This window comes from Lagenorhynchus albirostris, chromosome 12 (assembly GCF_949774975.1).
Source record: "Lagenorhynchus albirostris chromosome 12, mLagAlb1.1, whole genome shotgun sequence".
NCBI classification, from domain to species: Eukaryota; Metazoa; Chordata; class Mammalia; order Artiodactyla; family Delphinidae; genus Lagenorhynchus; species Lagenorhynchus albirostris.
In genome coordinates, this window is record NC_083106.1 from 30,057,554 (window position 1) to 30,082,057 (window position 24,504).

General features: G+C 36.1%; 1 protein-coding gene across 1 annotated transcript in view; it reads left to right on the top strand.

Moving 5' to 3' along the window:
* Positions 1–24,504, top strand: part of MOXD1 (monooxygenase DBH like 1) — an 85,219-nt gene that overhangs the window by 18,986 nt on the left and 41,729 nt on the right. The window contains exons 2-4 of the mRNA XM_060167342.1: positions 5,969–6,115; positions 7,752–7,919; positions 8,040–8,123. Coding sequence (XP_060023325.1) covers positions 5,969–6,115; positions 7,752–7,919; positions 8,040–8,123 — 399 coding nt within the window. The remainder of the gene's footprint in view (positions 1–5,968; positions 6,116–7,751; positions 7,920–8,039; positions 8,124–24,504) is intronic.

The window sequence follows — 24,504 nt, forward strand, 5'->3', positions numbered from 1 at the left end:
TAAACTGTTCCTTTACCACAAAGATGTGAATATCGGAGGATAGGTTATGGGTCCTTATCTTTTAGTTTCAAGATTATCCCCGCATTTAGATTTAGCAAAAGGAAAGGCAGGATTCTTCTTTCAAAATTGCACATATTTAATGAGGCTCTGCAATATGCAAGTCCCTCCATTAGGCACTGAGGATATAAATTAACATCAGAAAACATTCTAAAATAGGGTTTCCCTTTCTCAGATATTTTTTTAAAAAAATTTCTTTAAAATAGGTAGGGAATACCATCCTAGTGTAAAAGGATTTCAAAGAGCTGTGGCATGTATAAACTCTTTTTCTAAATGTTGATGTCAGTTTCGTAAGATTCATGTCCATTTAGGGGCTAAAAGGTCATAACAGCGTTCCCAAATTTCAGTGCCAGATGTGTCTGCATCACACGTCATGCAGACCCAAACTCATTCTAGCATCTGGTTAAACACCTTCCACACCAGGTCTTAACCATATGTAAATATAATTGAGAGCAAATGGGAAAATAATCTATTTTTCCCTTTTTTTGTTCCATTTACAATGTAAACAACTTTTCTAAAGGATAAATTTATAACTGGATTAACAGGACTTGCTGTCTATTTCTAGGCAATTACCACTGGTTGAGAAGATAATGTTGTGTGTAGAATATATTGCATGCAACACGGGAATGGAAATAGAGGAATAAAAATTCAGAGAGGGAATGATCACTTCCAGTTGGAATGCTCAAAGAAAACTTCGCAGAGGAGAGAGAATCATGAGTCTTGGAGAGAAGGAAGCATTTCAGTGGAGTTGTTTCAGTGGGTGGAGGTAGTGGAGTGGATATCTCAGTGGGGTGAAGAGAGGGGGGAGATAAAGAGGAAGAATGAACAAAAGCAAAGGGCTTGAAGAAGATAGATTATTTGAGGGGAATAATAAATAGATAATAGAGATCATGTGGTGAGATTTTTTTTTTAAGTCTTTATTGAATTTGTTACAATATATCTTCTGTTTTTATGTTTTTGGTTTTTTGGCCACAAGGCATATGGGATCTTAGCTCCCCAACCAGGGATCGAACCTGCATCCCCTGCATTGGAAGGTGAGATCTTAACCACTGGACCACCAGGGAAGTCCCATGTGATGAGATTAATGATAGACACTCTGGAAAACCAGGTTAGGCTAAATTCTAGAGAAACTTGAATCTAAATTATAGAACTTTTCACTCTATACTGTTGAATAAAATGTAATGACACGTTGAGAGTGATTTCCAAGGAAGACCTTGACAGAAGTACGAGGTGATAGAATCTGAACTGAGATAGGAGAAGCTGAATGGAACAGAAGTAAAAGCTGAGTTATTTTTTTAAAGGAGGAACTGATAGGAGCAGAGATTATCTGTGGAGGTGTGAGTAGTAAAGGAAGAAGTTATAAAACTGTGGTTTTGAATTTGGATGGTTGGGAGAATGGCAGTACCAGGAAATAAAAATCCTTATAGATAAAGGGTGAATACAATTTTGGATACATTGCACGTGAAAAGACGGTAAGACTTCCAAGTGAAGGTATCCAATGGACTTTTTGGGTATGTAATCCTGAATAAAGGTGATGATTGGAAACTCCTGCAGTAGATGAGATTCCCAAAGGATGAAAGATGAAGACAGTGTAGTATAATGTCAAGGACAGAAGTTCCATGACTGTAATTAGGGAATGGGAATAACAGACAAACTGTCACAGGCGGACAACCAACAGTGGAACCTTCTGGAAGTGGGGAGTAGGGCCATCCTTGCCTTATTTTCAGGACTTACTTGTTCCCAAACTTAGTGGGGAAGAATTCAGCCTTTCATTGTTAAGTGTAATATTAGCTATAGGTTTTTATAGATTCCTTTTATAAGGTTAAGGAAGTACCTTCTGTTGCTAGTTTACTGACAGATTTTGCCATGAATAAATGTTTTTCTTTTTTTTTTTTTTTTTTTGCAGTACGCGGGCCTCTCACTGCTGTGGCCTCTCCCGCTGCGGAGCACAGGTTCCCGACGCGCAGGCTCAGCGGCCATGGCTCATGGGCCCACCCGCTCCGCGGAACGTGGGATCCTCCCGCACCGGGGCACGAACCCGCGTCCCCTGCATGGGCAGGCGGACCCTCAACCACTGCGCCACCAGGGAAACCCTGAATAAATGTTTTAAATGGATTTTCTACATTTTTGAGATGATTGTATGATTTTTTTCCTTTTTAGACTTTAGTATAATGAATTGCATTGATTGATTTTCTAAATCAACTCTGCATGGTCATAATATCTTTATTTCTTTTTTTTTTTTTAACATTATTGGGTTCTATTTGCTACTACGTATTTTTAAGAAAATTTGCAGTTAGGCCCATGAGAGATATTGATCTTTTTTGTAGTGTCTTTGATTTTGGTATCAGATTAATGCTGGCATCAAAAAATGAGTTAGGAAGTATTCCCTCCTCTTTTATCTTCTGGCAGTTTGTGAAGAATTGATATTACCTCTTCCTTAAATATTTGGTGAAATTCCAAGTGAAAACACTTTGACTTAGAATTTTCTTTGTAGGAAGATTTTTACCCATAGGTAGACTATAGGGCTATTCAAAGTATCTGTTTCACTAAGTTTTGCTGGTTTGTGTCCTTCAGGTATTTTGCCCATTTCTCATCTAATTTATTCAAGCTTTTTACATCAAAGTGTGTATAAAATTGTTAACCTCTTAATGTTTGTAGGATCTGTTGTAATATTTCTTGTTCATTTCAACTACATCTATTTGTTTTCTGCTGGTCCCATTTACTCTTTGTTTTATATTTCTCTTTTCCTGCCTTATTTTTTTAATTTATTTTTTTTAACATCTTTATTGGGGTATAATTGCTTTACAATGGTGTGTTAGTTTCTGCTTTATAACAAAGTGAATCAGTTATACATGTACATATGTTCCCATATCTCTTCCCTCTTGCATCTCCCTCCCTCACACCCTCCCTATCCCACCCCTCCAGGCAGTCACAAAGCACCCAGCTGATCTCCCTGTGCTATGCGGCTGCTTCCCACTAGCTATCTACCTTACGTTTGGTAGTGTATATATGTCCATGCCTCTCTCTCACTTTGTCACAGCTCACCCTTACCCCTCCCCATATCCTCAAGTCCGTTCTCTAGTAGGTCTGTGTCTTTATTCCTGTCTTACCCCTAGGTTCTTCATGACATTTATTTTTCTTAAATTCCATATGTATGTGTTAGCATACGGTATTTGTCTTTCTCTTTCTGACTTACTTCACTCTGTATGACAGACTCTAGGTCTATCCACCTCATTACAAATAGCTCAATTTCATTTCTTTTTATGGCTAAGTAATATTCCATTGTATATATGTGCCACATCTTCTTTATCCATTCATCCGATGATGGACACTTAGGTTGTCTCCATCTCTGGGCTATCGTAAATAGAGCTGCAATGACCATTTTGGTACATGACTCTTTTTGAATTATTCCTGCCTTATTTTAGATTGATTTTTTAATGATTCCATTAAGTAATATTATTTATACTAGAAAGAAGGCAAGATGTGAGCTGTCATGTATCATAACTGAAATTCTCTCATGTATCAATTTTCTGAATATTGAAAACTCAGTGGTTTACATGAGGCAGATGAGCTCAAGGGATTTTCAGTAAGTCCTGAATGAAGTTTCTCCTGCTTTGTCATAGCTAAGTTATCTGAAAAGCCAGAAAAAGGTGGAATAGCTGAAAGGAATTGGTTTTGGTGAGTGGAAATAAAACAAATGGAAAATTGGCAAGCCAGCTGGATATTTTGTGGGACTAAGGTTTTGGAAACATATTTGCAAGACTGGGATAATTATTCTACTCTTTGAACTGATTACATTTTGTACTGTATTCCTTCTGTTTGCAAAAACTGTGACTACTTGAATCACGTAATGAAATGTGAGCTTGGTGTAAAGGCACAGTCAGTTTATCTAAATCCCTTGTTGTCCACAGGCATTGTTATTTCATTTACATACTGAAATCTATGTGATCAAAAGTGGGAAAACCATAGTATCATAGGAATATTTCATTTGAATTGCTTCCACAATTACAGCTGGTTCTCAGGAAAAAATGTTGGACAAACCCTGACTTCAGCAGTAGAAGAAGTAACATTTTCTGTGAAAAAAACTTGATAAGATGATTTTGTAGCCAGAAAGATAGAAACTAACCCGTCCTTTTCCAGCCGTGGCCACTATGATGTAGAACAGTAAAGAAGGATAACCTAGGATCTGACTGCCTAGGTTTCAATACTGGCTTTACAACTTACCAGCTGTGTGACCCTGGGCAAGATGCTAACCTCTTTATGCTTCATTTTATCTCATACACTTGATCTGAAGATTAAATGAGTTAATACGTGTAACATGATTAAACTATAGAATGTACACAGTAAGTTGTAGTTGTTACCAGAGTGAAAGAGGTTAGTTAGGCTCTGTGCATTACTGATAATGTGGGGTCTGAACAGTATCTAGATCTGGTACCCTGGGTATCAAATTTACACACACTTGATAGCTAATTTAAAAAGGTGCTAGGAGGGAATTCTCTGGTGGTCCAGCGGTTAGGATTCTGCGCTTCCACTGCAGGGGGCACGGGTATGATCCCTGGTTGGGGAACTAAGATCCCACATGCCGCACGGCCAAAAAGAAGAAAATAGATGCTAGGAATAGAAATGCCAAATACCATCCATTTGAGTATGACAGTTATAGACAATTTAAGGTTCTTCTCTTGTACACTGTATTTTCTCTGTCAAGCATGCAATCATTTCTTCAAATGTTGATTTTAGTGTTAGAAAAACTAATTATAATTATGTTTCAACATGTTTATTCTAAATCAAGTCTTTGTGATCATCAAAAATAAAATATCCTTATGTACTGAAAAACCAGTATAATTACGGCAAATTTTGTGTCTTCTGTTAGTGATAAAAATTAACAACGTGATTTTTATAACTCTAAACATAGAAAGCTAATGGTAAAAAGCATGGAGAATATTTTCGGGAAAAACCAAGCTCTAATTGCAGAAGAGGGAAGGAGATTGGCATTGAATGAGCTCTAACCATGGTTGGCAGTTTTTTCCCTCATATACTATTTCACTTATTTATCTTTCAAAATCCACAAAATAAGTATGTGTCATCTCAATTTTATTAATGTTAGAACAGAAGTTCAGAGTTTGACTTCAACAATTCGTCAAGACATTTCAGAGTAGAGCTGTGGGTCAGATCCTAGTCATTTGATCTCAAAGCCCACGCCCTCTCCATTGCATCTGTCTGCCTCCCAGAAGTGGTCTTACACCACTGAACAAGCTTAGTATGAAAATTATAGCTGAACCACCAAAACAAAACATCCCTAGCTTTTCAATATCTTATAATTCAACTAGTGTCATTTCTTTCCATATTTTCCCATTGCATTTCATTTTAATAAACATATGCCATTGAAGCTCCTACTAAAACAACCTATAATCTCAGGATGGGTCTCCTTGCTTTTAGGAGTGCAGAAGGGAAGCACCACAAGGTATAACAGTGGAAAAGTGCTGACCCTGGCCCTGGTCCTGGTGTTGCCATGAACTAGTTATTTCATTTGGAGCAAGCCATTTCACAGTGTTGAAGTTCTTTTCATTTGCAGCATGAGGAAAAAGTACTCAGCAATTGTGAATATTCATTCATTCCATCTCTTTCAGTGCTCTGTGATACTATAAATCCATTACTGCCTTTTCCTGAAGGGCCAGAAGTTCAAAATACGGACCAGTTTCCTAGGGAACTGTCCCTAGTCCCAACTATGCTGTATCCCATACTCCAGCCCCTTGGAAATTCCCAGGACTTAAAAAATGACTATAAATACAGGGTTTTGTAATAAGCAAACTGAGAATTAATTTTTTAAGGTGATATATGTATACTCTTAATCTAAATTATTTTCACCCTGAATTTAGGACATCCTAATTTTTCTTTTTCATATTTTCCACAGGATTATTTTACAAATGCAAATAGAGAATTGAAAAAAGATGTTCAGCAAGATTACCACCTAGAATATGCCATGGAAAATAGTACACACACAATAATTGAATTTACCAGAGAACTGCATACATGTGACATAAATGACAAGAGTATAACGGTAAGGAGTCTATCAGTGAATGCAGGCATGAATAGAGTGTACATTTGCAATTGGGAAACACTTTACAGAATAAAAAGAAACAAATATTTTAAAATAACCATTAACAACAAAGTCACATAGTCTTTGGAATATTTTTGAATTCTCTTTAGAAGCCACAAAAAAATCTAAGGCTATAAATTTCAGTGAAGGCAATTTTTGTGTGAATCTAAAATTTTGAAGAGCTGTTTAAAGTGTGTGAGATTTTTACCTATAAAAGGTTTTAGCTTCTTTATAAAGTTTTAAAATAGGTAATAGATAAAGGTTGGAAAAATTGTATTACACAAGAGAGAATTATGATACTGAATATTAGGCTGTAATTCATCTGAATTGTAACTGATTCATTTTTGTAAATTTCTAAAGTCAAGATGAATAGTAGACTGTTGAAAATTGCCTGTCAACATATTATACAAGATTTCTTATTGTCAGACATCATGCAAAAATTAACATCTTTGTGCATATGCAAATTAGGTATTTAGAGGATCTAAAATTCATGTGGTACTTTGAAGGTTTCCATAAATTTCTTGAATCAATTTCGTTTTGTATAGACCAACAAAATTATCGTTTTTATTTGCTGAGTCAAAGCTTTAAAAATGGGAATGTAAAAATCTGAAGCAAATTTGATTAACATTCAGCATAAAGGGTAAAAGAGGAAGAAAAAAAACACATGCAAAGACATGGGCCTCTTTTTTACGTAATATACAGTGCAATTATGCTTTAATTGGAGTAACAATTATAGTTGTTTGACTTAAGAAAGAATATAGCTTTTAAAATAAATAGCTGTTGTTTTATTATTTATTTTCAGAGTTCTTATTATGAAGAGCTGGCAAAGTCATCTTTATCTGTGGGGGCACTGAACTGTTTATACCCCAGCAAAGCCTCCCCACTGCCCCGCTGCCCTTTGGGCAATCTCTCATTTACTAAATGGAAACCGATTTCACTTGACAGTGCTCTCCCTAGTTGGGATACCCCAGTCCCTAGGAAATTCCCAGGATTCATAAAATGACCATAGATAGATTCTAGGATAATAAACAAACCTAAAATCAGAAGTTCCTGCTGTATTTCCACTTTCTGTAAATACATACATGTGAGTGGGCTAGTGTCTGGGAAAAATCTATTGTGAAAATAAAAATCCTGACCTGGGAAGTCATTTTAATTTTCATTTTATTTATTTGTTTTCCCTAAAATGTTCCATTGCATAAAAATAGGTTGTAATTTTCCCAAACCCCTGCTGCTTAACAAGAGTATTTGCTTGGTAACTACTAGTTTGCTCGTTTGGAGGTTTAGCGTGACTATGATTTACTGTTGCCGTAAGCATGAAAGCATAACTACTAAATCAGTTGCCCTTCATTCTGTTTTGGAACACATAATCTTGCATGGGGGAGATGATTTCTTCCAAAAAGGAACTCATCTATTTGGATTGTTAATGACTTAATCAGATTTACACAGTTCATGTGAGAGACCATATTGATAACTCCAAATGTCATTATTCTCTTTTTTGAGCTTCTATATCCTGCTTTGAATAGAGTTCTTTAAACTCAATTCAATGGTAAGGAAAGTGCTCTCATGAGACATAATCATGCCCCTGTCTGATCACCAGGAGAGCACGGTGAGGGTGATCTGGGCCTACCACCACGAAGATGTGGGAGAAGCGGGTCCTAAGTACCACGAATCCAGTCGTGGTACCAAGAGTCTGCGGTTATTGAATCCTGAGAAAACCAATGTGTTGTCTACAGCCGTACCATACTTTGACCTGGTAAATCAGGACGTAAGTATTTTTTCAGGTTTTTATGGTTCTAGGGGTGGGTTTATTGAAAATGTTTTATTGTTTTTAATAGAATGTCAAGAGAATGTGACTTTTGTCCCCCTCTCCTTTTTTTTAAGACAGGTCCCCATCCCAAACAAAGGTACAACATATTGGTGCCAAATGTTTAAGATTCCTGTGCTCCAGGAAAAGCATCATGTAGTAAAGGTATGTGACTCGCTCACAGGCTAAACTTAGTTCATATGAACAGAGGAGAAATTGTTGTTCTTAAAACGAAAATAATATCAAATTTATAGAAGTGATTTTCAGTTATTTAAAAGTTACCTAGAGAACAAGGAACTGGCTTATCTGACCCACACACTGTCCTAAAAGTCACTGAATTTAGTGAGAAACTCGGATTGTAGCTAGTATTTTGTGTTTTGTCTCCTAATTTTATATGTTTAAAGGTTAAAGTTTTGGGATGCATTTGTACACCTCTGGTTATTTCGTAGGCAACAATTCAACATTTGGAATGATTGGAATTGCAATTTAAAATCATATATTTATGTATCAATAAATTCTATCTGGGAAGTTCACATTCCCCAATATTGTTTGAGAGTATCTGCTTCATTGAAAATACTGGATATTGTCATAAAAATAACTGTTACAGTATATTTTTGAAAACAGGAAAACAAGAAAATTGTAGTGAATTTCTACAGAGTTGTAAAACACAGAATGGGGAATAAATAAAGCCTAATTTGCCGGTGGCATCTAATTCCCTCCCACCTCCTCTAGGGATAGGTCTCCCAAATCTTTTGCGTCTAGTTAGTGACTGAACAAGTATTTTTAAAAATTTACAAGTCCTTGGCTCTGTGCTAGGAATTGTTTGGGCAGTTCCACGGAGGCTGAATACATGTTTCATGCTTTCAAAGAACCTACAGTGAGATTGTAGGAGACGTGACCAAGACACAAGAAAGAATAAGATAGAATTAAATAGTGCACACAAAATACTGCAGACATTCAGAAGGCCAGACATTGCCTACTTTTTGTCCTCCCCCAGACTATGTAATGAAGTAGTGTGGACGTGAGAAAGGGAGAAACTTCTAGATTCTGAAATCTAGAGGGAAATATGAGGGTTCAAATAGCAAGTTGGCTCTTTAACTATGTGGTCTCAGATAAGTCACTCTGGGGTAGCGCTGCAGGCCCCATTTCCTCATCTGTAAAAGAGGGTTATTCGTCCCACTTTTCCTACCAACCTCAAACCATTCTGGCAAAGATGGAAACACTGAGCACATTCTATAAAGTGATTTAAATGTGTTAATTTCTAATGTATTTCTCCAGTGGCACAGATCTGCCTTTTGTTTACAGAATGATTCATAACTACTTAGAGAAGCAAGAGGGGTAGGTTGAGGAAATGTTTATTGAATTAATAAGTAGTCCTAAATATTTGTAGGTTATTTTTACAATCAGAAGACTTACCAACAGTGTGACTGTGGATGAGTCAATTCACCTCCATGCAATGTTAGTTTCTATTTCTTGCATGTGAAAGGGGAATGCAATTCTATTCTTACATACTTAATATAGTGCCTGAGTCCTTCCCTTAAACCAATGAAAAGTCTTTCTCAGAAAAGAGAATGGTATATTTATACATACTGTGTGTCATACATTACTATGTGTCATTTGCAGTAAATTTAACTGGAACCTGGCTTAAGGGTCAAATGTAAAACTATAGGTTAAGCAAATATTTCACAAACCAGGTCCTTGATTCATTTTTCAGCAAATGTTAATTGACAGGATGTAAAGTCCTTAACCACTTACATGAATGCATTTTTATTCTTGTTTTTATTAATGCTAATAATTAAGTTAAATGAAATAAAAACAGTTGTCTACACTTAACGGATGGCAGTATATGTTCTGACCCTCTATGTAGGGTATTTGCTTAGTACCTCATCCAAGAAGTCTTAGCTAGCTTTCCTGTCACAAGCATATCATAGTAAAACTCAGATATGTGTGCATCTATTATCTAAGGGTGTGCTTTGAATTAAGTACTTCCGGGTTCACATTGCTGTCTTCATAGGTATCAGGAGGGATCTCAGTGACTGGAAAGGCTTTGGAGCAGTTTTTTTTGTTTTGTTTTGCTTTGGGTTTTTTTGCAGTGGTTGGAGATCTGTAAGATGACAAAAATTCTTTACCCTGAACAAGAGGGGATTTGAGGGAGGGGCGGCAGGTTGGAGAGCAAGGCTTATACAGACTTTCGTTGTTTCCGGGCAGAGGGTTGGTAGCTAAAATTTTAAACTCTTATTACTCATGAATACCGCTTATAGACCAGATTCCTGAGCTTGTTGGTAATCCCTAAAATATTTTAAGTCATTAAGTATTATGAAACATTTAAGTCGCAAATGAACTCAAATAGGATAATATACAAAAAACAACAAACACAAAAACAAGAGAGAGCTCTATTGGGAAAATAAATTGAAAATATTTAGGTTGTATAAATTTTGAGATAGTCTTTCAAAAACGGTTTTAATTTGCACTTCACAACAAAATTTTAATAAATATTTAAAGTAGAATTCATAGATTTCTAATTTACCTTAAGAAGTTATCTAATTTCCATTCTCTTTTCCTTAGCAGAGATGATTTCTAAGAATTTAAGAAAAGTGTATCTTCTTTTCATAGAACCAAAGACTCCTATATTTCAAAAATCCATTGGCTAAGTGCTTCTCCTTATTCCTTATTTTATATCCCACACATTGGCTGCATGAAAAAGCCTCAGTCCTTCTCTGATACAAACAAAAAGTGCTTTCTCAGAAAAAAGAACATTGCTTTTATATTGTATTATGTTGTGTGTCATTTGCAATGAGTTTTAAGAACATATTGATTACACTAGTATTATGAGAAATCAGTTGTATTCTCTGGACTCTATTTCAAAGCAAATGTTTATAATTGAAGTTTAAACATTGATAGTATTGCCTAGTATACATTTAGTAGTTGTAATAACTATAAAACTAAGCAGATAAATAAAATATATCGGTGATTTGATCAGTGAATACATTTAATAGAAATGACTAAAATTCAAAATACTAATTACAGCTTAAATTTTAATCATATAATGATAAAAATGATTTACTACTAAAGCACAAAATAATTTCTAAAATTATAACAAAGATAAATAATTTTATCCATAGGAAAGGTGGGATTATGATATAAATTATTGGTCGTTCCAATTTACTTGTGACTCCAGTTTATTGATTTGTTTTTTTTTTTTTTTTTTTTTTTTTTGCGGTACGCGGGCCTCTCACTGTTGCGGCCTCTCCCGTTGCGGAGCACAGGCTCCGGACGCGCAGGCCCAGCGGCCATGGCCCACGGGCCCAGCCGCTCCGCGGCATGTGGGATCCTCCTGGACCGGGCCACGAACCCGCGTCCTCCGCATCGGCAAGCAGACTCTCAACCACTGTGCCACCAGGGAAGCCCTATTGATTTGTATTTTGATGCTTGCAAAAAATGTCTAAAATTATGACCTGAAAATGTTGATGTTGTCAGATGACAGATATGGAGATTGTGAAAAAGAAAATTCTTGGTAAATTATATTAAAACCACACTTCTCACATGAGATCATCTCTGTGAGTCCCTCTTGAGACCTACACTCCAGCCCATCTCCTCATATTTAAGCATGACCCTATTTGAGCTTTGCCAAATATGTGATATTACCCCAAATTTAAAATTTTTAGAGAAAGTGATTCTTTCCACTCCCTTTAGTCAATATAATATCATTATCCCAACTTATAGTAACGCTTGGATATACTCTGCTAGAAGCTGGGGCTATCAGTTGGTTTAACACACTTTTTATTTTTCTTGAGGAGCTTTTAGCGTCAGGGGATTTTCCCCACAGATGAACTAAACTTCTAATTCATCTGTTTAAATCAGATGTGTCTTAATCAGTTTAATAAATAGTTGTTGATGGCTTATTATGTTAAAGAGGAGGAAAAAGAAAAACAACCAGGTTGAATCACCATCCTTAGTCATCTCCGCTTAAAAGAGATGACTCCCTAATAGGGAGGCAGTAGGGCGGGTTCTAGGCTTTGTTGGGCCAGGGTTGAATTCCTTCTTTCTACTAGTCACTGAACGGCGAGAAAGTTATTAATCACGTACAACTCAGTTTTACATGGGAATGATACTTTCCTGATGGGATTGTTTAGACTAAAGATTAAATAGCAGGTTTAAAAAAAATTTTATTAGCTCTTAGTACAGTATCTAACACAGAAGAGTCTTAATAAATTCAACTACTCTTATCAGTCCATTTATTTTCAGTTTTGCTCTCTGAATGACTTTTCACTGAAAACTACTATTTTGTGTGAAGGCCCAGAAAAGGACAAACATCATGCTAGAAGGTTGACTATTGCTGAGTTTTAAGAGAGGATTACTTTGACTAGTTGTGTGATCATGGGCAAAGAATTTACTGTCCTGTACTTCGGTTTCCTCATCTGGAAAAATGGGTATAATAGTTCTCACCTAATAGGGTTGTTATGACCATTAAATGAATCAAAAGCATTTAATATCTGTAATTTAGAACAGGACCTGGCACATAGTGTTTGTTAAATAAAGTAACTTAATAAAATTATGTTGATCACTAGTGATACACAGTTGCTAATCTGTTAAACATCTTGTTAGGCTTCTGGGTTTCTGAGGGATTCCAAAACAGCCAACCCTTTCTACACAGTCAGAGTTCCAAATAAAACAGAGATTGTTGCTCATTTCATTTAGGAAGGCCACCTTGAGAACTCTCTGCTCAGGAGAAATGTGAAGTTGAGTGAAAAAAACACTCATCATTCTCCTCTTCAGCAATCTACACAAGAAGTGAAATGCTGTGCTTTATACTTGTTACTGGACAGAACATCTTTCTTGCCATGAAATTAGATGCCGCTGTTCTTTTCCATTGCTGGCATTCATAAATCTGAGTGATTTAATTTGGGGAATGTTTCCTAGGATAAGAAAATCTAAGCACAATTGACACCGAATAACCATGAAATGTCCTTGAAGCCAGAGTACTGTATAGCCATGAAATAGTCACTCAAAAATTGATTTTCCTATGCTAGACACACGGCATGAACCTTTGACTTTATATACGAAATTAAATGAACACTGCCGTCCAGTTTCCCTATTATGTTCATTCCTTCTTCTTTTTGAAATAGAAAGACGCCATCAACTGGAGAAATTTAGCATTAACACATTCTGAAACGTCAAGTGTGATAGTGGGTTTCTATTTCTGAAAATGTGTAAGACTTCAGGATTAAATTTAGTAAAACTTGGAAATTCTCAGTGTCAAACTACATGATTTGACAACTATTAGAATGATCTCTTCTCAGTCAGTGTATCTTCCTTTTTTCCCTGAAATGATATTTCAAAATATACTTTCGTTCATGTGATCTTCTGCCCCCTGATGGAAATAGCATTTTGGTTTGTCATCACGATGCATTTTCACAGACTCCATGCTTTAGTTCTCATTCTTTGATTGTGTGTTTCACTTTACTCTGTGGCAGACTAGTAGGTGTTTGTTATTGACTGTTGACTGAACAGTTGTTTGTATTTTCACCCATTTTCAGTCCAACTCTATAGTACTTTTTTGGGTTTCCTGATGTTTCCCTTTTATCTTTTCCTAATTCAACCATATTTCCTAAAGGCAAACTTTAGCTCTTCAGATAGATCTGTTTAGTATGTTGAAAGAAATTAGCTTTCAAAGTATGCTTCACGTACAAATACTTTCCATTCCTTTTAAATACTTTGCAACACTATATGTGGTTATTAAATTCTTAATACCAATGCATGACCACTGGCACCTGTGGATTTCATCACTGATTGACAAAACAGATGATTTTTGACCTTCTAGAAAAAAATCATGCTGTAAAAATATAAGAATCTTCTTCTTTGGGAATTTGTCATCCAAAATTTGTAAATACCAAAATAATTTTACCCTTATGTCCAAGTATATCTAAGAATATCTGAAATGTTGTACAGCTTTTATCTACCAGAGAAGAGACAAAATTACTTGGGCATTTACTGTGGCTAAAACTATAACTTTGAACAGAAGAGAAGTTGGTAAGAGCACCGCCCCTAGCAATAATGAGTTGACTCAAATTAGCACATTTAAAAAATTGCTGACTTAGATTGTTCAGTGCTGCCAAGTTCTTTCTAGATCCTCGTGGGTTATACTGACTTCACGGAAACATTGGAGATTGCCGAGCTACATGGGTGTTCTTAATAGCCACTTGAAAGTGGAGGTAATTGAATTCACTTTGAAAGCATGTCTTTTCATGGAAGTGATTTATTGCTAACTCTGTCTCTAATTAGCTTTCTGACCCTAGAGAAAGTGCTTAACCTCACCATGATCCTCAAATTCCTTGTCTGTAAGATAAATGGATTGGACCAGATGATTTCAATTGGCTCTTTTTTACTTCTAAATATCTACGACTTGCTGAAAAGTAAAAGTGAAATCTGTGCTGGGGTTTGGATGCCCTGTGGTGTGACTTCCTGATACACTTCATTCTCACTATCCCTGGGCATGCCAGGGTGACAGTGCTTAGGACCCCACTGCCTCCCTTAAAGTTAAAAGCCCTCCTTCTTGAAGTTAAAAGTCTCCTTCTTTAGTCCCTCGGTCATAGGCTCTCTTAGCATACATTCTGAGGCTTAGGTTTCCATCTGTAATTGGGGCTAATAATAGTACTCATCTCAAATGGTAACTGTCATTATCAAATGAGATAATATCTGTAGAGTTCTTATATGTTTGGCATATATTAGATAGCTCAATAAGTACTAGCTATGTTCCCAATTTACATTGGTTTTCAGGTACCTCTAAATCTTGGACATAATCCAAATAAAATAACTCTAAATAAACAGACAAACAACTAACTAACTCTAAATCTTGGGAATAATGTCCTTTTAAAATAAGGATAGAATCAAGAGTGCCAGGGTGAGGAAGGCTTATAGGTTGGCACAACGCACAGGGTGGACTCTAGAGACAGGTAGGGGTTGTGTTCTAACTCTGCTTTTCATTAGCTCAGTGACCCTGGGCAAACTGAACTCTCAGTGTGCATCTTCCCTTGTGAGGTAGGAAAAACAATTTCCAGTGAAGATGAAATGGTTACAAGTGAAGACACCTGTTGCATAATCGGCTCATAATTGCTTGTTTTCTTCTCTTGATGGGGATTATAGAGATGGATGACTATAAATTCATCTAGTATTTTCTCATACTTAAAGTCAGGACCGCACTGAAACCACGGTAGGCAGTAAGTCTCTATTTTCTTTTGACGAAAAGATTCCCTGGGAATTAGATTTCATAGCTTGTTTCCATTATTCTAAACCGAAGGAAATTTAAGCTAATTTCCTCCTGTTCTGGCTAAGTAAGGATAAAAACCAGCTGGTGACTAACCTCTGGGAAATATTCTTTCACATTCTTAGGTCACCCATTAGCCTTCCTCTCTATGGCCTTAAGTGATCTTCAGCCGACATTAAAAGGTAGTTGTTATTCTTTGTTGCTCTTCTACCACCCAACTCTGCCCCCAATCTAGTACACCTATTTTTTTTAAGTAGTTCAAAAGGTTGGATGACAAAATTGAAAAGCATTAGCCCATCTGTTGATAATTATTGGCTATAAAAATTGGTAAATAATTAACAGCACTTCTATTGAAAGAGTACTAAGATGTTTAGGTTGGATTCTAGATGTTGATGGCACTATAGGATTGAGAAGTGTGGTAATATTAAGATACGAATGACTTTTACTTACATAAAGCTGAGTATGTAAGCAAAATACTTACCTATGTTTTTGCTACTTTAAATACATTATCTTGTTGAATTTTTCACAGCCTCCCTTGAGGTTAGTTGAATTACCACCACTTTCCAGATGAACGTAGTGAGGCATGGCAGGCATAAGTAACTTGCTTAACATTGCACAAATTCTGTGAAGCAGAGCCAAGATCTGAACACAGATCTTCATAGCAAAACTAGTGGATCTTTCTCTCTACAATACTACTAGCCCAGGACTTAGGATTTTTCTAGGTGATCTATATCAAGGAAACATAATGTGAATAAGTTACTCAGTACCCAGGCTACTTTTATGTCCTATAGCATCAGTGCATAGACAGAGGGCTACATGAGCAGATCCCACTGGAACCTTCCAGAAATATCAGTATAAAGATCCTGGGAACTGACTTAGACCTGGTTGGATGGCATTTGAGTACACAGAGGCCTACTGTTTTCACTCTTGGGGATTGGAAATGCTCACGAACAAGAGATGACACCTATAAAGTTTCATTTGTGATTTAGGAAGTCATTTAAATACAATTCGATTTAGGCTGATTAGGTGAAAGATTAGGCATATGGATACCAAAGGGCACGGAACGTTAGATCTCAGAGATGATGTTAGGGAGACAGGAACTTCAGTGGAAAGAAGGTAGCTTGCTAATCTGATTGGGCATGTCTTGTAGCATAAGGATCATTGGAAACAAGCCCGTAGCCTTCTCTATAAGCTGAGTTACAGTCCTCTTTGGAGTTAAGTGAAAATAATGGCAACGACCTATTTTATTGCCCTTCACTGGCAATGTGAGAAAAAATACTAACATTTCCATCTGGAAGTTAAATGTATGGCAAAGTGCCTAGAGAAAAGTACCCCAAAAACGAGAAGAGCCATGTTGTTGGAGAGAGGTCTTGAAGTGTTGATATCTCCGAGTGGCCTAAGAACCAGACTGAGTGTGGGTTCTAATCCTGCAGTAACCATTGGTCAGGTGATCACTCATGTGGCTGCACCACAGTGCTTCTCAAGAGATTGAATTCATGTTAAAAACACAGTCCAAGACTATAAATCTGTATAACCAAGAGGTTGTTCTAAGTGATCTTTAACCCTTAAAATTCTATGCCTTTAGTGAAATATTGAAATTGATAAAACTGGAAGTGTATAAAATAAATATTGAAATTGATAAAACTGGAAGTGTAAAAAATAATAAGTGTATAAAATAAATATTGAAATTGATAAAACTGGAAGTGTATAAAATAAATGTATAAAATAAAAGTGTATAAAATAAAATAAATTGATAAAACTGGAAGTGTATAAAATAAATCGACACATTCATACAATTTATAAAATAAACTGTAATAAAAAGTTATACTAAAAATTATAAAAGGAATGAAGATAATTTGTGTGTGTGCGTGTGTGTGTGTGTGTGTGTGTGTGTTCTCATGGGATATAACATGCCAATTTTATTTTGATGTCTATTTTCAATGTAAAAAATTCTATACTTTTCAAAACAGGATGACATCCATTATTTCCTTTTTAATGCAACACTGAAATTTCTTATAGTTTTTATGAATGGAGCTTTTAGTAATTAGTAGAGAAAAGTATATATGTGGTAGAAACTTAGTTTAAATAAATCAGTTATTTACTATTCAAGTTTATAAGGCTGCACAGTTGTGTTCTTTAAAATACCAGGCCTCTCAGTGCATTTAAAATGAATGTATTTCGGGCTTCCCTGGTGGCGCAGTGGTTGAGAGTCCGCCTGCTGATGCAGGGGACATGGGTTTGTGCCCCGGTCCGGGAAGATCCCACATGCCGCGGAGCGGCTGGGCCCGTGAGCCATGGCCGCCGAGCCTGCGCGTCTGGAGCCTGTGCTCCGCAACGGGAGAGGCCACAACAGTGAGAAGCCCGCGTACCGCAAAAAAAAAAAAAAAAAAAAAAAAAAAAAATGAATGTATTTCTACATCAGAAATTCAGATTATACCTAAGAGTTTAAAAATATATCTGTTTTATGAAGAAGAATATTACATTCACATATCAAAAAAGTTATGGCTGAGTGTTGCTTCATTGAATAATTATATTTTTCTTGACTCCTAACCTAGGGTACACATTAGAACCATGTGGATAGAATCTTTAGGATGAAGTCCAGGCCCTTACGTTAGTGGTAGTTGTTGCTGTCATTTGGAAAAGTTCCTTAAGCGATCTTGATATGAACTCTGTGGTTGAGAATCACTGTTTTATATGTATTAAAATTTCCCAGGAGACCATACTTAAATTATATTTTATAGCACCTAGTAAAATGCTCTTCATATTACATAGCATCGGTGCATATTTTCATAGTAATACACTGTCTTATTCAACAAATGTTGTAAAAATTGAACACGCATCAAACATCTACTATTGAAACGCACTGTTAGTTGTCTGCACATGAAGATTTAAGCAATTTATGGTTTGGAGATAGTTTATTCCTGATGCATTGCACATTTTTTGTGCAAGTGGAGAGGCGAAAACACCAGCTGTTTCCTGGAGCCACAGCTGACATTCATTATAAAATTTCAACATGAACTAATTCAGATATATGGGATACTTTCTCCTACGAAGGAAAAAAGACTTATGTTCTAGGGAAATGTACACCTTGAAGTTAACTCTATACATTAATGCTTATAATGTAACGGATCCATTTTAGAAACTGTATACGGAAGACCACCTTCCTGACTTTTGAATGCATCCCATTACCAACAAAGAGACATCTTTTCATCACTGAAATCCCACTGAATTGCTCTATGTGGAATCTTAAATATTGACTGATGGTCAGACCATGTAAATAACTGTTATTGAGTACATAAGTGCTAGAGCCTTTCAGCCTTTTAGCTTGGCGTGAGAAGTCCTGAGAATGTAGGAGAGCCACTTTGTGATATGTTTCAGAAATCAGACGTGTACTTAATACACAATATGCTTAATCAGCTAGAAATATACCTTCATACTATCCTCTAAATCGCAAAGAAGAATCAGTGAGTGTCTAGTGAGTGTCCACTTCAGAAAATTCTATGTCTTTTGTCAGATACAAGGCAATATAAGACCTAACCTTTCGCCCCAATGATGTTCCAGTCTAGATGAGGAGAAGAGATGCACACATGCATAACAGAGAAACCCCAGAGCCGGCAAGTGAACATGGTGTCAAACTACAAAGTACGGGCAGCTGAGGCAAAAAGAAGGGAGAGAGCAGTAAAGTTTTGGGCACAGTCCCATGCTGTATGGAAAGAATCATTTGGGGGAAAGTACAACCAGATGGATCTTAGGTAAGGATCCAGGTGTGGTGAGGATGACCAGGAGGCAACCTCCCTGTCTATGTGCTTCAGCGCCAACATAAAATGAGATGAAAGACAACATTTACTGAGAACACTGTACATTCTGTGAGGCATCAATCCTCATAAAAAAACTCTAGGAAAGTAGGTAGTAGTATTATCCTCATTTTAGGAAACTGAAGCCTAGAGAAGTTACATAACTTACTCATTGCTGATACTTCTCCTGTTCGTATACTTTTCCCTGAGGAAGAAATGTCTCAAAGAATCCTTGATGCTCTGGCCAACATCTGCCTGTGCTAGAGCTAACCAGCAGGGCTGGCTGAACTTTAAATTCATAGTCATGTCAGATTAGAATGCAGAATCCCTGCAGTTACTTGTTGTCAGGGTAACTGCATTTTTTGATCAGAGAATGCCTTGGGCATACTACGCCAAAGCCCCTAGTGTCAAATATTGAAAGGGACTGTAGACTGTGGCCTTCACTACCTAAATAGGGTCACTGATTTTATCTTGAATGGTACCATTGTGTAGCTTTATCCCCAGTCATGAACTTATAGTTTTACTTAATGTTAGACCTCTGGCAAGTTGCATCATACACTCTAAAATAGAAACCAAGGCTACCTCTTAATTGCACACATATGCATATAACCATTTAGTTCTTTAAAGAAAAGCTGCAGACAGTTCCTCAGAAGAGAGTGATGGCCTTTCAGTTCTTATGGAAGTGAGAGGTCTTCCCCAGAGCTCCAGTCACTGTAGGGTGACTTGACTATTGAGTTTGTTGGACATCCACTCGCATTGTCAACATCAGTCGAGTTTTCTCAGTAGTTTACAAGTATGTAATGTGTGGGCTTCTTTATACAAGAGGTTTGTATCACTTAGCTGTTCATTTTGTTGAATCATGGACCTGGAAGATCTCGAGATAGTTTATTTATTTATTGCCTGAGCTTTGAAGAAATATTTCTTTAAAACCACCCTCCAAAGATGAATGTTTCTCATAATTATTAAAATATTCCATAGACTTTCCAAATTTATCTTTATTAATGAAATTGGATATTTTCTCCATAATAGCCGATTTTAACTTCATGACTTCAAGGCAAATTAGTCCTTTTGAATGGAAACTGAACACAGTTTCATCACAGCAGTAAATACCATGGTCTCTTATTGAATATGCCCCTCTTACCTTTTATGATCTTGGTATCAGTATGTACCCATCTGCAAAATGGAAGTAATAATTCCTGTCTTCTCAAGATTACTCTGAAAGTGCTTTAAGAATATTGAGTTTTCAAAAACAAATATTTGTTGATTGTTCTTTAGGTACCAGGCACTGTGCTTTACTTACTACTTATGTCATTTTGCAGATGAGGAAACTGAGGCTCAGAAAAATTAGATGACTTTCCGAATGTCACAGAGGATTTAATATTATAAAACGTATCCCTGTAGTCTAGCAGTGGGAGCTTACCCAATTTATTGAACTTATATGAACCTAAGTATCGAGGACCTTGTTTTCACGGTCACTTAGAGCTGGTTTCAAATCCTGGCTCTCCCATTTGCCACTTGTGTGACCTTGGGTAACTTAAACATCTCTGGATGTCACTTTCCTCATTGGCAAAATGGAGACACTACCTATTCACAGATTAATTATTTGAAGATGCTTGTAGAGCATCTGCTCTAAAGGCATCTGATATACTTATATTTTACTCTGACACTCTAAACCTTCTGTTTGCTTTTGTCATCATTTATTTCATGGTTGCAGAAAATGAAGTCTCATGAAAAACAAAACTGCCTTCCTCATCCAATTAATTAATTGAAACTGTGATTCAAATTTAGGTCATAAATCCCAAATTGCTGTTATTTATCTGTGTCTTCAGTATATGAAATACAAAACAATTTTAAGGTAAAAAATATACCCAAGAGTTATATCCCTTTCTACTCGGTCATCTTTTAATAATCTCTAATGAAAGAATTTTTAGAGCTTTTGGAAAAGCTCTAAATTACTTAAATGTAACTATCCAGTAATTTAGAGCAGTTGTGAAACTCACTTTGATTTCATTGACTTTTATGAGACATTAAAAAGAGGGAAACATTGAAATATATTTATATCCAACTGGATTTCATATGGTATATTAGCTCTTTATAATTTGCCGTTCACTCTTTCTACTATCTTTGCTTTTTGTTTCTATATTCACTTTTTAGATAAAGCTTGATTCCTCTAAGAACTAGCCTGCCAAACGTATCTTATTTGTTATGTAAGGCAAGCTCTCATTGCAAGAAGTTGTAGGATTCACAACTGAATTAAATTTACAAGGTTAGAGAACTAAGTTCTTTTTTTAAATGATAAACAGGAAATGTCAGTACTCTAAGTAATATTTTCCACTCATATAGCAAATAATTCCAATGGAGTTTTGGGTTGGTCACTTTATTTCAAAGTGTATTTGTTCCAAGTGCTAAAAGATATTTTAAAGACTACTTTATTTCTTCTTCAGCTTGAATTAATAACCATATGAAATTTGAATATGATATGATGTCCTCCAGGACTGACCTTTAACAATCTTGAAAAGAGATCACAACTGTTGAAATTTTATCCCTCATTAGTTGAAAGATTAAGGAGTTTGTTCTGCGCACTGTTTCTCAAGAGAATGCTTTAGTTTTTTCTTCTTTTTTGGGGTCTATTTTGTATAATGTTTTTGTCTACCTGTGCTGATTGGATATAAAATTTGAAAACTGCATTTAGTGAAGTGACTAGATGTTCTTATTTTTAATTTAAATGCTGGGAGTTTTTTAAAAAAGTATTTTCTAACGTGTGTACATACTTCATTTTCAATGTAATGAAAACTTGTTACAACAAGAAAAAAGTTAACTGTATAAAAGAAACAATAGCGGTGTCCCCCTTCTTCCAAATTCCACTTCTCTGGGGTAACCAATGTTAACAGACTTATTTGTTAATTTCTATAACTTTATGCTCAAGGAAAAAATTACAGAATTATATAGGATTTTATTGAGTTAATATCCCTTCTTTTTTGAAACAAAAGTAGGATAACTATATATATATATATATATATATATATATATATAACTTTGAAATTTGCTTTTTCAAATTACCACCCTTAATCACTGCAGGTCAAACTATAATAATACATACGCTTTAATATTTATATAATTAAGTTCCTTATTACGTATAAACCACAATTCTTGCAGCGATCCACAATTGATGTGCATTCAAGGTGATTTAAATTTTTTCTGCTGCTATGAACAGTGCTTCAGTAAATATTCTTGTAAGCATATGCTTATGTATTAGTGATTTCATTTCTGTAGGATAGATTCATAAATGAATGAGTTTGCATATTAAATAGTTTATAGATAGATTAAATAGTTATAGATTTTAACTACTTTATAGATTAGTTTATAGATTAAATAAATGAGTTTATAGATTCATAAACTTTAACCTTGAGTAAAGGTTATCTGCATTACAAATTTTAATTTATTCATTAGATTACTTTCTAAAGTTTACACACTAGCAATGTGCCGATATTTCCTCATTCCCTCTCAAGTACTGAATATTTCAGTCTTTTAAGTTCATTGCTTACTAATGGATGAAAACTAGTATTTATGAGTGCTTTAACTTGCTTTTTTCAGTGAGAGACTGATGCTCTTTTTATTTATATTACCTCTTTGGTGAATTTGCTGTTCAATTCCTTACCGATTCCTTTTTAAAAAATCCTTTTACTGAATTAGATATATAAAAGTGTACAAACACTAGTATATGACTTACTGGATTTTCAGAAGGTGAACTGACTCATGGAATCAGAGTCAAGATCAAGAAATCAGAACATGACCACTCCCCTGGAAGTGGCCCTTGAGATCCCTTCCAGGTACTGTTTCTCTCCAGATATAACCACTATTCTGACTTCAGTCATTGTTTATTAACTTTGCCTGTTTTGAACTTCATGCAGAGAGAATCAGATATTCAGACTTTTTGTGTCTGCCTTCTTTTCCTCAACATGCTGTGTGAGTAGCCACGCTTTTGCGTGTAGAAAATAATGTGTTCATTTTCATCTTTGTGTGATATAGCGTTTGTCTGTACATTCCAGATTTTTTATTTGTTTGTCTCAGTTAGCTATTGCTGTGTCCCAAACCACCCCGAAATTCAAAGGCTTTAAATAAATACACATTTATTATAGTTTACAGATCAGCTGGCAGGTGTTCTTCTGTTTATTGCTTTGCTTACTCATAGGTCTGTAACAAGCTTGGGTTGTGTAGGCGGTTCTTTAATGGTGGCTGGGCTGTCGCATGTGGTTGGGAGTCAGCTCTTTGTAGGCTGGTCTAGGCGTCCTCAGCTGGGAAGTGGGCTCTCCTTTACAGTAGCATGTTCTCCAGAAGTCTAGATTGAGCTTGTTCAAAGATGGTGGCAATGTTCCAAACAAGAAGGTAGAAACTCTAAGGCCGTTTGATGTCTGCCCTTGGGATTGGCATACCATTACTCTTGCCCCAAGAATACAGTTTCAACCTAGATACAGGACAGTTTTTCAAAGTGTGCAATGGTTCTAGTTGCTCTGTATCCTTGTAAATACTTGATATTACCAGTGCTTTCCATTTTTAGCCATTCTAGAGGGAGTATAGTGGTGTTGCATGGTGTGATTTTTAACAGGTTTGCTGAGATATAATTGATGTCCAATGTCTTGAGACACTGCTCAACATCGTTACTCATTAAGGAAGTGCAAATTAAAACCACACTGGGATTAGCTATCACATATAAAGCTACTACGAATACTCTTTTACAAGTCTTCGTATGGACATATGTTTTTATTACTCTTGGATACATATCTAGTAGTGGAATAGCTGGACTACATGGTGTGTATGTTTAATTATTTAAGAAGTAGCCAAATAGCTTTTCAAGGTAGTGGTACCACTTTATATTCCCATCAGCAGTGTATTAGAATTCCAGTTACTTCACATCTTGCCAACCCTTTAATTTTAAGCTATTCATATGGATGTGTGATAGAAAACTGATAAACAACAGAAATTTATTTCTCATAGTTCTGGAGGCTAGGAAATCCAAGATCAAGGTGCCAGTAATGTGGGTTTCATTCCCAGACCTCTTCTTTTTGCTTGTAGGCAGCGGCCATCTCACTGTGTGCCCATATGACCTCTTCTTTGTGCAAGCACAGGAAGAAAGAAAGAGAGAAAGCAAACTCTCTGGTGTTTCTTCTTATAAGCCTTTAATTCCAATATGAGGGTCCTACCCCTGTGACTTTACTTAACCCTAATTACCTCCCCAAAGCCCCATCTTCAAATACCATCACATTGGAGGTTAGGAGTTCAACATATGAATTTGGGGAGGACGTATTAACCCAGATTTGTGACAGAAGCAGATTTTCTCATTGGCTGCCTTTGGTAGCATTTAGATTTTTCTAGCCTACATTTCACTAGAGTTGTATCAAATTGAGGGGTCCAGGTTCTATGTCTAAATGGGGGAGGGGGAAGAGATATGTGTCAAGTTCGGTCTCCCCTCTCCTATCATTCAATTAGC